This window comes from Tachysurus fulvidraco, chromosome 8 (genome assembly GCF_022655615.1).
Source record: "Tachysurus fulvidraco isolate hzauxx_2018 chromosome 8, HZAU_PFXX_2.0, whole genome shotgun sequence".
NCBI lineage: Eukaryota > Metazoa > Chordata > Actinopteri > Siluriformes > Bagridae > Tachysurus > Tachysurus fulvidraco.
Window position 1 is genome coordinate 2,286,488 of NC_062525.1, and position 13,642 is coordinate 2,300,129.

The 13,642-nt window shown below is 42.3% G+C and overlaps 1 protein-coding gene across 1 annotated transcript in view; it reads left to right on the forward strand.

Annotated features, from left to right (window-relative positions):
• The window catches only part of gpr26 (G protein-coupled receptor 26), a 19,452-nt gene extending 7,439 nt beyond the window's left edge, over positions 1–12,013 (forward strand). The window contains exon 3 of the mRNA XM_027132705.2: positions 10,488–12,013. Coding sequence (XP_026988506.1) covers positions 10,488–10,752 — 265 coding nt within the window. The 3' untranslated portion in view covers positions 10,753–12,013. The remainder of the gene's footprint in view (positions 1–10,487) is intronic.
• Positions 12,014–13,642: the final 1,629 nt, after the last annotated feature.

Here is a 13,642-nt window from a genome sequence, read left to right on the forward strand (position 1 = left end):
GTCTCAGTGCTCAGGTCTCAGTGCTCAGGTCTCAGATCTCAGGTCTCAGGTCTCAGATCTCAGGTCTCAGGTCTCAGGTCTCAGGTCTCAGGTCTCAGGTCTCAGATCTCAGGTCTCAGGTCTCAGATCTCAGGTCTCAGGTCTCAGATCTCAGGTCTCAGATCTCAGGTCTCAGGTCTCAGGTCTCAGGTCTCAGTGCTCAGGTCTCAGATCTCAGATCTCAGGTCTCAGGTCTCAGATCTCAGGTCTCAGTGCTCATGTCTCAGGTCTCAGCGCTCAGGTCTCAGGTCTCAGTGCTCAGGTCTCAGTGCTCAGGTCTCAGGTCTCAGCGCTCAGGTCTCAGGTCTCAGTGCTCAGGTCTCAGGTCTCAGCGCTCAGGTCTCAGGTCTCAGTGCTCAGGTCTCAGGTCTCAGCGCTCAGGTCTCAGGTCTCAGTGCTCAGGTCTCAGGTCTCAGTGCTCAGGTCTCAGGTCTCAGGTCTCAGTGCTCGGTTCTCAGATCTCAGATCTCAGGTCTCAGATCTCAGGTCTCAGGTCTCAGCGCTCAGGTCTCAGGTCTCAGGTCTCAGTGCTCAGGTCTCAGTGCTCAGGTCTCAGGTCTCAGATCTCAGGTCTCAGGTCTCAGTGCTCGGTTCTCGGTTCTCGCTGAAGTGAAGTATCTCCCATGTATCACTTCATGCTGAGTAGATGTGAAAACTCTGGTACCAGGATTCCATTTCATCTTAATATAAGCATTATTCAGCCTTGACACTTGGACACACACGTAATAAACACGGAGCGTCTTTAAGATCAGGACGCTAGAAAAAGGGCACTATAACATGACATGGTGCATACTGAAGGTTTTTTCGGTGTGATACTGGTAAGCCAGAGACATGTCAGGACCTCCATACTTCACTGAGCACAAGAATTGGTTGTTAGTGGAAAGCATCCATTACTCCTGAATCCAATCGGCGTCAGGTTTTATCTGTGCAGGAAAAAGGGCCGTGCCACTGAAAAGCCACAAGGTCACAGAGAAGTGTCTTTCAGACCTGTTTTACTGCTACAGCCCTGAATCCCAGTGGACCAGTCCAGTGAACTGCTTACACACACACACACACACACACACACACACACACACACACACACACACACACACACCTTGTGAAAGAGGATCTGATGTCTCTTCTGTATTAATTAATTGTTATTAATTAATTCATTAACTAACTAACTAACTAATTAATTCATTCATTTACTACCGCTTATCCGAACTTCTCGGGTCACGGGGAGCCTGTGCCTATCTCAGGCGTCATCGGGCATCGAGGCAGGATACACCCTGGACGGAGTGCCAACCCATCACAGGGCACACACACACTCTCATTCACTCACACACACACACACACACACTACGGACAATTTTCCAGAGATGCCAATCAACCTACCATGCATGTCTTTGGACTGGGGGAGGAAACCGGAGTACCCGGAGGAAACCCCCGAGGCACGGGGAGAACATGAAAACTCCACACACACAAGGAGGAGGTGGGAATCGAACCCCTGACCCTGGAGGTGTGGGAATATTTTTTAGGAGCAGATCATTTCTCTGCCTGCTGATGATCAAAAGCTAAGCTGAAGATACCATCATTTAGAAATATGTTTCTCTCTCTCTCTCTCTCTCTCTCTGTGTGTGTGTGTGTGTGTGTGTGTGTGTGTGTGTGTGTGTGTGTGTGTGTGTGTGTGTGTTTGTGTGTTTGTGTGCAAGAAACAAAGGAAAAATACTGATCGTGTGCCGACGGCTGAATCTTTTCTGTTCATTTTTTTGTACTTTTGCTGAGGACAGTCAGCCCTGAATTAGATTTTTTTAGCTCCTTTGTAACACGACTGTTCCATTCCGTTACTAATCAAATCGTCATCGCAGATAACATAAAAGCTGTTTAATTAAATTGTACAAAAGGGTCATTTCAGTGGCTCAGGGATCGAATGCGCATGTGCTACAGGCTTTGTGAAAGTCAGCCTAGAAATACGACTTTGGCTTCCAATCTTTTTTTCTTTCACCTTTTGCTGTCAATCATTAAGTTCATAAAGCAAAGTGCTGTAAAATTTAGCGATCACCAGAACAGGTGTAATAACACTATTGTTCATTTTCATTTGAGGCAGAAATGAAGAACCTGCAGGAGGTAAAATCAGTTCTGATGTATTACTTAGAATAATAATGAACAGTGCTGCAAAACACAAGGAGATGCAATTTCTTCTTATTTGTACTCTGGGATCTAATCAGCATCTTTGTTCTAATCAGTTTGGTGAAAATGGCTGTGGGGTCAAACCGGGTTTAAACAGGAAGTCCGTGTCACCTTACAGCAGGATGCACAAAAAGCCCGTGCATAAGATACGACAAAGGGATGATAAGACGACGAAACCTACGAAGCGTAAACGAGTCTGTCCTGAAAATGTCAGAAAACCTTCAGGAAAAAAAAACCACATTATTTTAAAGTGAAGGTGGAATTTACTTCTTTAACCGGCGCTTTTTCTGTGCTCTAAATGCCACATGTAATAAATGTAATAAATGTAATAAATGTAATAAATGATATATTAGCTAAATATAAGCTTAGCTAATGAGCTGGAACCTACTGTATGTTCAGGTTCTCTTAGGGTGTGACGAGATCGAACAGGATTAGGGACGAGTACGTCAGAGGGACGGCTCATGTCGGATGTTTGGGGGACAAAGTTAGGGAGGACAGATTAAGATGGTTTGGACATGTTCAGAGGATGGAGAGTGAGTATATCGGTAGGAGGATGTTGGACATGGAGCTGCCAGGCAGGAAGTAAAGAGGAAGGCCAAAGAGGAGGTATATGGGTGTAATTAATGAGGATATGAAGCTAGTGGGTGCAAGTGGTGAGGATGTAGAAGATAGGGACAGGTGGAGAGAGATGATTCACTGTGGAGACCCCTGAAGGGAAAAGCCGAAAGAAGAAGAAGAAGAAGAAGAAGAAGAAGAAGAAGAAGAAGAAGAAGAAGAAGAATGAGCTGGAGCCTATTTTATTATCCTGCTGAGATTGTTTTAGGGGCAATGCTCATATATATATGACCATTGTTGTGCTAGTTAATAAGAAATAGTAACTAGTTACAGTTACTAGTTACTTCATTCAAAAAGTAACTCAATTACGTTGTTGATTATTTACACCAAAAAGTAACGCGTTACTGTTAAAGGTAACTTTTTAGTTACTTTATTAAAGAACGATCTTTAATGTTCTCATTAATGCCCTTTTATGCGTTACGGTCTATACAAACACAACACTGTTTGTTGATCTGTCCCTAACTACCAGTCCGGTTAAAATCTACTGTAGTCCCTGTTGTTTGGCTGGAGCGGATTGAGTCACTTCGAGTGTGTCCACCGACACAGGGTTAGCTACTAACGTCGTCGAGGCGTGTACAGTAGTATCTACCTCCAGATTGGAGTTGCTGTTTATGGCAGTAGATCGGAGCTTCGAACCAGAAAGACACAGCTTACATTTGACTAAAAGCTTTTTGTCTTTATGCTCAACTAAAGTGCTATAATGAGCATATTTCCACTTTGAGAAACTCGCCTCGACTCGCCGTTACTGCCGCGCATTCGTGAATAAACGGAAGGCGTCTTCGTGTTTACAGGTTGGCATCCACCGATCGTACAATGCGTCACTGCTGTAAACAGGTTAGTCTGTAGGCTACACTTCAGCCTAAATGTATTCATTTATAAAGTAACGGACAAACGCACCGTACGGTAACGCTAACGCTAACGGTGTTACTTTATTTAATCAGTAATGCGTTAGAGTATTAGTTACTGTCAAAAGTCACTGCGTTACAGTAACGTGTTACTGCCCAACACTGTATATAACGCATTATACGTATACAGTAAATGTATAGGAGGATAAACAGGAGGAACAGTTACCTGATATCAGTGTTCGATCGAGGTAAAGTGTTTTAGTCTTTCTGCTGATTATAATACTGGTTTTATCGATCTGTATATAACTGAGTAACCGATCGGAAGGTCGCGAACTCAGACCTAGGTTCACCAAGCTGCCACCGAGCAAAGCACTTAAAGGTGCGGTCTCCGATATTTGAGAAATGCTTCAGAAAACAGAGTCGGGACGACAAGCTGAACAAAAATCAAAACTATCGTGTAGCCAATGAGCAGAAAGGGGCGGGTCTTGTCGATATGGGCGGAGAGAGTGTTCGGTGCGCATGTGTGACATTAGCAGAAAGCGGTTTAACGTCGACATGGAGGATAAAAACAAAGAAAGAAAGAGAAGAAAGACTTACGATAAGGACAAGAAGTAGGACGTGTTAATATAGGATCAGCTTTCCAGCGCTGGAGAGAACTGAAGGAGCAGGAAGTCGGCCACATATTCACAGGTTGGAGTTTCCCGAGTCAATAACTCCTGAGCTAAACGCTGTTACTACACAAATAACACCTCTTTTCTATCATAGTAATGTAGAGAGGCAGCTACAACCGCGTTTTGTGTAGTAACAGCGTTTAGCTCAGGAGTTATTGACTCGGGAAACTCTGACCTGTGAACATGCGCACATGAACACCGAACACTCTCTCCGCCCATATTGACAAGACCCGCCTCTTTCTGCTCATTGGCTACACGTTTGTTTTGATATTTTGTTTTGTTTGGTGGCCCGACTCAGTTTTCAGAAGCATTTCTCAAATATCGGAGACCCCACCTTTAACTCTCAGTTGCTCAGTTGTATAAAATGAAATGTAAGTCTCTCTGGATCAAAGTGTCTGTCAAACGAATGAACGGAATGGTAAACTGTATGTGTGTGTGTGTGTGTGTGTGTGTGTGTGTGTGTGTGTGTGTGTGTGTGTGTGTGTGTGATCTTATTAAGTTTACTACTGTACCAAATTAAAATGCTTTAGTTTTAAAATACAGTTAATTTTGTATATATTTGTTAAGGAGATGCCAACTTGGTAAGACATGTTTAGTTATAATGTAAATATAATGTTCAGTGAGAGTTAATTTCCAAATCGGAAACATGTCGCAGACTAAATAGTTTAAATGTTAAAATCGTCTGTACAGGATCGAAAGATGTCCGTATTCATAGCGTGTGTGTGTATCTGAGGTATGAGTAAGCAGAACGAGGTTCACTGTGCAGAACTTCTCACATCCTCAGTGTGTTTGTGATATACATCAGCACTGCTGTGTGCGATATGCTAATGCGCTAACAGCTTTGCTCTCTTTATCCAACTTCCTGTCTTCCTTAGATGATATGATGGATGTCTGTATTGTAATTAGAGCAAGCTCTGTGTGTGTGTGTGTGTGTGTGTGTGTGTGTGTGTGTGTGTGTGTGTGTGTGTGCCTAGCAGTCTCTGATGGTTCACCGAGTGTGTTGCCATTAACTGGATTTCCAGAGAAGAGACTCGATGCTCAGGATTTTAACAAAATAACGAGGAGCAGATTTTACAAATGCCGGCGGCTGTCTTACAGTAAAGATGTAAATTCCCATCATCTTTGTGTGTGTGTGTGTGTGTGAGTGTGTGTGTGTGTGTGTGTGTGTCTGCTTTGTATTACAACCCTACCACAGAGTGTATAATATGTTTCATTTTCAAAATAGAACATTCCAGACATTTACATCATTTGGCAGACTTTACATCAATTTATACAGCTGAGCAATTGAGAGTTAAGGGCCTTTCTCAGGGGCCCAGCAGTGGCAGCTTGGTGGATCTGGGATTGGAAGTCACAGCAATCTGATTGGTAGTCCAACACCCTAACCACTAGGCTACCAAATCCCCCAAAAATATGTCTTAACGTACATTAATTCACTCATCTTCTACCGCTTATCCGAACTACCTCGGGTCACGGGGAGCCTGTGCTTATCTCAGGTGTCATCGGGCATCGAGGCAGGATACACCCTGAACGGAGTGCCAACCCATCACAGGGCACACACACACTCTCATTCACTCACACACTCACACACTACAGACAATTTTCCAGAGATGCCAATCAACCTACCATGCATGTCTTTGGACCGGGGGAGGAAACCGGAGTACCCGGAGGAAACCCCCGAGGCACGGGGAGAACAGGCAAACTCCACACACACAAGGCGGAGGCGGGAATCGAACCCCCGACCCTGGAGGTGTGAGGCGAACGTGCTAACCGTTAAGCCACCGTGACCCCGGCTTAATGTACATGAAAATATAAAAAAAAAACTTACATTGCTAGCTTCTGTGGCTGTCGGTCCAAAATTTATGGAGGTCTGAGAAACCCACAGGATCCTGATGTGGCTGAATGATGGAAAACAGGAAAAATGCAGCTCTTCTTTATTATAAATCTATTTCAATGAGTGAAATGTTTTTTTTGTTTTTTTTGCCTGCACAGAAAAGTTTAATAAACAGCTTGTATAAAGATGTCTAAAACCTCACCAGCTGGGTTTGAGTTTAAGTTCTTCTGATCGACGCCGCGGTAAAACAAACAATTCAGCTTGTAATCGGCGGCCATCAAAAGGTTTGAGACACAGAAGAGGAACACGTTTGTTTTCTAAACTATATATATAGCAGAAAATGTCCCATTTGGACCATGTGAAGGGTTTTCCCCAGACTACCACACATATTTGCATATTTATTTTCCAGCTTATTTTTACTCTGCAATGAAACTGTACACACTGGGATTCGTGCTTATACCCAAAAAAGCAAAGATGCTGAAAAGATCTGAAGAACAGACATTTGTAGTACATCCAGGACGTTGAACATGAGATGTCAAATATGATCAGGGCCAGAAATAGACCTGGCAACGATAGACATCTGAAGCAACTCCTTAAAGAAAGAGTAAGTATTAATATGAGTAAAAGAACAACTGGGAAACGTTATAGGGAATTTAAACGGCCGCATTCGAAGCTTGAGGTGTTTCCTGAACCGGGATGAGTGTTAAGCCACACTCGCACTGCTAGAGTGATGAAAACTAAGAGCGCTCGGATCAGTCACTCCATTTCTCTTAGGAAAGCTGTTACAGTGTGTGGAAGTCACTCTAATAAGTGACAACAGAAGGGAGAGAGGGAGGGAGAGAGAGAGAGAGAGAGAGAGAGAGAGAGAGAGAGAGAGAGAGAGAGAGAGTTGAGAAAGAGACAGAGAGAGAGAGACAGAGAGAGAGACAGAGAGACAGAGACAGTGTATGTGTGAGAGAGGGAGTTGAGAGAGAGAGACAGAGAGAGAGAGACAGAGACAGAGACAGTGTGTGTGTGAGAGAGAGAGTTGAGAGAGAGAGACAGAGAGAGAGAGAGAGAGAGAGAGAGAGAGAGAGAGAGAGAGAGAGTTGATGGGGGGAATAGAGAGAGAGTGAGAGTGTTGAGTGGGGGGAATAGAGAGGGGGGAGAGAGAGACAGAGACAGTGTGTGTAAGAGAGAGAGAGAGTTTAGAGAGAGAGAGAGAGAGAGAGAGAGACAGAGAGACAGAGACAGTGTGTGTAAGAGAGAGAGAGTTGAGAGAGAGAGAGAGTTTAGAGAGAGAGAGAGAGAGAGAGAGAGAGAGAGAGAGAATGCAATTTTAGCTTCTTTGTGTTTTTTTTTCCAGCTTAAATCTAATTCCCAGGATTCAGTCCGTAGCTCTAGCTTGAAGGTAGCCTTGTGAAACCTCTGTGGTTTATTCATTAAGTCTGGAGATACACTGTAGAGTCAGAGGATGTGCTGTAATTAAGTCTGTTTATCCAAACATCTCCAGTCATCATGGTCATATCACCAGGAGACATGGTCCTCACAGGCAGATCCATCATCACAAATAACAGAAGACGGAATTTTCAGAGAAAAAATGAGATACATCAGGACAGTAAAGTAGGACAACTAAAACAAGAAACAATGAGATGCGAAATTAAGGACACACTGGAGGAATATTAAAAAATCTCTTCACACACTGTGTTCCTGAACAATGTCCTATTTCCCAAAACAAGCAAAATGGGACATGATGCTGTAATACTCTTACTAGGTGTGGGATGAAGTGGGTGTAGCAAAGCAAGAACTTTTACTGGGCAGAAACCAGACACCGCCCTCACCCTGAGAACACCATCGCTACTGTAGTAATCATGGTGGAAGGGTGATGTTCAGCACTACTGTAGTAATCATGGTGGAAGGGTGATGTTCAGCACTACTGTAGTAATCATGGTGGAAGGGTGATGTTCAGCACTACTGTAGTAAGGTTGAGTGCAGGTTCGAAGCCTAATTTAGAACCAGTTCCTTCTGTTTCGACCTCCAAAGTACCGGCTCCGAACCAGGAAAAGTGGTTCTTAAGTAGCACCAAAACGTTGCTGGTCTAGACTTAAGAACCGCTCGCGTCAGGAGCTGGGGGCGAGGCTGGGGCGGGGCTACTGTTAGCGCATTTGATAATGTACCTTAAGTATACTAATGTTTAATACACTTTTACTTTACCACAATATTATACATTATCAGCACACATGATAGTAGGTAGCTACATGCTAAGGCTAACTTTTTTTCTGTGTTAACTAAAATAACGTTATGTACTTTATCGATTACAACCTCCGTTTATACAGATTACACGGAGCCGCACGTAATTCGCCGCGTTTGGATGCCGATGTAGGTTCGCAAAGCCATGAGCATTAACAGTAAAGCGACATCCGCCATTGTTGTTGTGTTTGTGTTTGTCGCTGCTGCGCTAACGTCGCTGGGACACGTGACACGTATACAGTGACGTCACACTCGGCGCTGTGACGCTCTCTAGCCGGTGGAAAGGCAAACCAGTTCTTAGAAGGTTCGCCAGTGGAACCAACTTTGAACCAGAACCAGCACTAGCTCTGAACCAGCACCCGGTTCTTTCCAGTGGAAAAGAGGCAATGGTAGAAGAGTAATGTTCAGCACTACTGTAGTAATCATGGTGGAAGGGTAATGTTCAGCACTACTGTTGTTGCTCCTTTGACTAATCCCCTCGTTACCTGGTCACTAATTTGGTGGATGATCTCCTCTTGTCAAGGTTGTTCCATATTCTGTTGGTTTTAATTTGGATTAATGTCACTTTAAGCAGATGTTCAAATGGAATTCCAGATGTTCCATTGAGCTGATTATGTGACCTTGTTTCCAGGTTGAAATGTTCAAGATACAAATAGTGTTTCTAAGAAGATTTGTTTACGTTTTTTTTTTTTGAAGGGTTTATAGAAGGTCTCACCCATCAATTATGTCCATCTGTCCCACCCATGGACACGCCCACAGCCCACTGTCTGCAGGCAGATCATTCTTGTCTAGTTCTGGTGTGAAACCTAAATTGGCCAATGTTTTCTTGAACCTTTCCTTCCCCCATGTACTGAAGTTATTAACGTTTTCATGTCCCCAGGGAGGGTTTGTTAATAAGAAGATGAGTCGTGGCAGGATTACTGGTGCAGGATAAACAATGACAAACGCAGCATAGGAGTAAATAACCCTTGTATTTTCCTCGGGTTGATCTGACCTGGCTGGAAGGTTTAATGAAAGTTTAATGCGTCATAACTTGGGTTTCCTTCCACATATTTGCCTGAAATTTACCAGGATTGTTCCAAATTATGAACTTTGCAGGTAAAATTAATTTTGTCTATTTTAGTTGAACTATGTGTTCGGACCAATATATACTTTGCGTTTTGGATCCTTCCGGGTCATTTTGACCCGGCCACATTTAGTGGGGCAATAGGTCACACTTTTGCCCTTTTCAGCGCAATGAACATACATACAGACACAAAATTGCACACATAAAATGTCCACTAACATACACACCCAAAACACACAATCACACACCACACACATACACACACACACAAATTGGGCATTTCATTAGGCCTCCAGAAAAAAAAAAGCCACACATTTGTAAATATTTCACACTTTCGATATGCGTTTGCCTAGCAGAAGGCAAAATATGATCTACCGATATGATGTTACACAAACACACACACACACACACACACACACACACACACACACACACACACACACACACATACACACACTCACACACAAATGTACCAAATGTAAGGCTGATCACACAGAATGGTGATAATTGTATAATTTTTTTATTTATAAGTATTCAAGACAATTTGGTCTGGAAAAAAAACAGGTTTTATTATTTGCTGACATTAAAAAGGGTCAAAATAGTTTCATACCAGCCTGAAATTGTGCATCAACTTTTGTGCCTCTATAGTTAAAATAATTCAAAATTTCAGTTTTTTTTTTTTACTAAAAAATTAGGCATTTTTGTATATACATGAGGTTTATTATACCCAATATTAATTTTTTTTTCAAAATATATGTTAATATGTTGGAAACAAGTTAGACTAAAAAGGTGAAAAAAAAATGGTTATCATATATACTTCATTTTTTTTATAAGCAGTCAAAACAGACACGGTCAAGTTGACTCCTAATTTGCATAGGAATTCAGGTAAGGAAAACAGGAGGGTTAAAAACCAGGGGAAATCTTGGAAAATTGAAAATTAGAAATGACTTAATTTTTAATTAAACCCATCATAAATCTGCTGACTAACACTGAAATCTTCCTGTGTTTGTCTGTCACAGGCTTGTGGAACTTTGGCCTGCAGTTCCTATAAACCAGCACTGGGGGGTGCTGTGTAAATGTCTGGCCTACAGTAAAGCAGCATGCGACCCCTTTGTCTACTCCCTGCTCCGGCACCAGTACCGCAAAGCCTGCACCGACATCATCAACCGCATCTTAAAACGGAGATCTATGAACTCGGCAGACGAATGGCAGCGAGCACACGGGCCCAACACCGTGGTTCAGGCCATGGAGCTGCCAGGAACGCTGAAGGAATGTACAGCGTAAAAAACCCAAAAGATGTTGGTGTGAAGACGACGAGGAGCTTCTACACGCAAGAAACACGAAGATTCCTCTCGACTTATCAACGGATCCTACCAAAAGCATTCACTGGAGAATCAAACGCTGTTCTTTAGAAGATGATTCAGTTGAGTTCTGGAGAAACTTTTGGAGATCTCAGGTTTCTACAATGTTCAGAAGAGTTCTGGAGAGTCATTGGATAAGAACATCCAGAACTCTGCATTGTCTAAAAAAGGATATTTTTAGAGTTCTGGAGAGTTTGACCTACAGTACTACTATGAAGGTTTCAGATGTTTGGAGTTGTATTCTCCAGGAGTTTTTCTGATTTCCAGAGAATTTCAGTCTTTACAGTTTAAAGTACTGGATATTTGAACTCCTTAGAGCAGTAGATCCTTTGCTTCACTGGAATGGAAGATTTTGTGTTATACATTGGTCCATCTTCTGGACCAAAAGGTCAGAAAGAGTTCCATCCTGGAGGATGATATGGTTCTAAGTGGTTCTACAGAATTCTATTCTCCACAATGGTGGATTCTAGAGAGCTAAAAAAAAAAAGACAGTTATAGTAATTCCTGGTTAATTCGGTTCTTTATAGCGAAACATTTTTACAAGGCTTCCAGGAGTACCATTAATCTAAAATACAAAAATTCTAGAGCCTAGTTCTCTAGGTTGAAGAGCTTTAGAGAGACAACAATTCCTGTAAGTGGACCGTTGTGTAGAGTCGTGTAGAGTTATGTCACAACATATAACTAAAAAAAAGCCGATAACTTAGAATTCAAGGACAATTCAAGGAGAATTACACAACATTATGGAGAGGGGATGATTTTATAGAGTTGTAGCGTTCACAGAAGAATATTCTCGAGAGTTTGTTAGTTCTGAGAAGTTCTAGAGTGGAACGTTTTATCGAGTTATGTTGTTTAGTACAGAATATTCTAGAGATTTTACACAGAGGCTTCCATCCATGTTACATCCAAAAAGAATTCCAGTTTGCACGATTCAACAGAATTCTGGAGTTTACCAAATTATATAGAGCTATGTTGTCCACAGCAGGATCTTCTCAAGAATGTCTAGAATGAAATATTTAAGTGAGTTCCAAAGATTCCATTTGTTCTGGAAAGCTCTTATATCTGTAGAAAACAAGATCTGAACATGTTCTGTTCTACAGGAACATGATCTATTCAGAACATCTTCTACTGATTTCTCCCTCTTGATTTCGACTTCAAGGTTCTCCAAAGGAGTTATCAACATCACGGCGGGATTTATATATATATATATATATCCTTTATCAAAAATGCTTTGTTGTTTTAGATAGTGATGAAAGATCTCGTATGGATTCCAGAGGACATCATCTAAACAGATTGGTGGAAGCTGGAGATCTCCAGTGGATGCAAACAAACAAGATGTAGCACTGATATCTTGCTTAACTCGTGCTCCTTAGATGGGAATCTAGTGCTGCTATATTATGTAATGTGTACAAAGTAAACACTTTTTATGTCATCCCCATTCATATGAACAACAAAGCCCTGTTTTACAGGATAAAGTCTTATATAGTGACTTGGGACAATTGGCGACACACTGGACCGTGCTGCAGAGCGAGAAAGAGGGAGCATTGGGAAATCCACGCAGGCTTCTGCAGAATCCTTTCATCCGTGAACGCCGCCATCTCTCTTGAAACGTCCGTCGTGTCTCCCGCTCGCTCCAGCCGACTCTCTTAGAAACCAATTAGTCCACGGCTGGCAGCTGAGAGAGAAAAGTGAGAGGAAAGAGAGAGAGAGAAAAAGAGAGAATTGGACGTTCCCTCCTGGATTAGTTCGGATGTCGGATTAGTCGAAAGTTTTCCTGCTCCAGGACGAGAGAAAGGACAAATCACCTCTGCAGTGTGTTTAGTGCCTTTTTCCTCCAGCACAATGATCGAAATGAGATCGAGATCGAGATCGGCTAGCGCCACGGCTAACAGCTAACACAAGACTATTTCTAGCCCAGCTGCGGATGGTGTTTATTCGTGACGGTCAGAACAAAGTGTGCTTTGGGAATAAACTTAGTATTTGTAGCTCATTTTATTAGATCAAACGTAGTGGCGTGATTTCCGCATGAATCCGTTTTCGAGGAGTACTTTTAAAATAACTATGACCTAGCAACCAACTACCTCTACACACATCTAGAGCAGTTCATAGCCAATAACGAACGATGAATTTGTTAGAAAATGAAAAATAGACTTATACAGTCATGTGAAAAAAATGACCCCATTAAATATTCGCTTCTTTATGAAGAAATGTCAACTTAGCGATTTCTGATCTTGTTTTAATTTGGACCAGTAGGAGAAAGTGATGTCATTGCATGTAAACAACAAAAAATCACTACGTTCTCACTTATTATACAAAAAAAAATCTAGAACACTTAATGAGGAAAAAGTTAGTACACCCTGTGTCCTAATAGCTACTGTTTTCCCATTTGGCTGAAATAACCTCAGTGAGATGAAAGTTTCCCCCAGTCCTCACTGCAGACCTCTTTCAGCTGTGTGATGTTTGAGGAGGTTCTTACCGTACGTACACATTCCTTTTTAAATCACCACACAGAAACTCAATAGGATTTAGATTTGGACTTTGACTTGGTCTTTCCAGAACCCTCAGTATTTACTGTTGAGCGAGTCTTGGGTGGATTTACTGGGTCAAATTTTTTGACAGATGGTCTCACGTGTTCCTCAAGCACCGTCTGATACGATGTAGAATTCATACTGGATTCTATGATGGTCATCTGACCAGGTCGTGCTGCAGCGAAGCATCCAAACCATAACACAACCACTCCAGGTTTCACAGGTGGTATGAGGTTCTTTAGTGAAAGTGACGTGATGTACGGCTAAGTGCGGTGACCCAGACTCAGA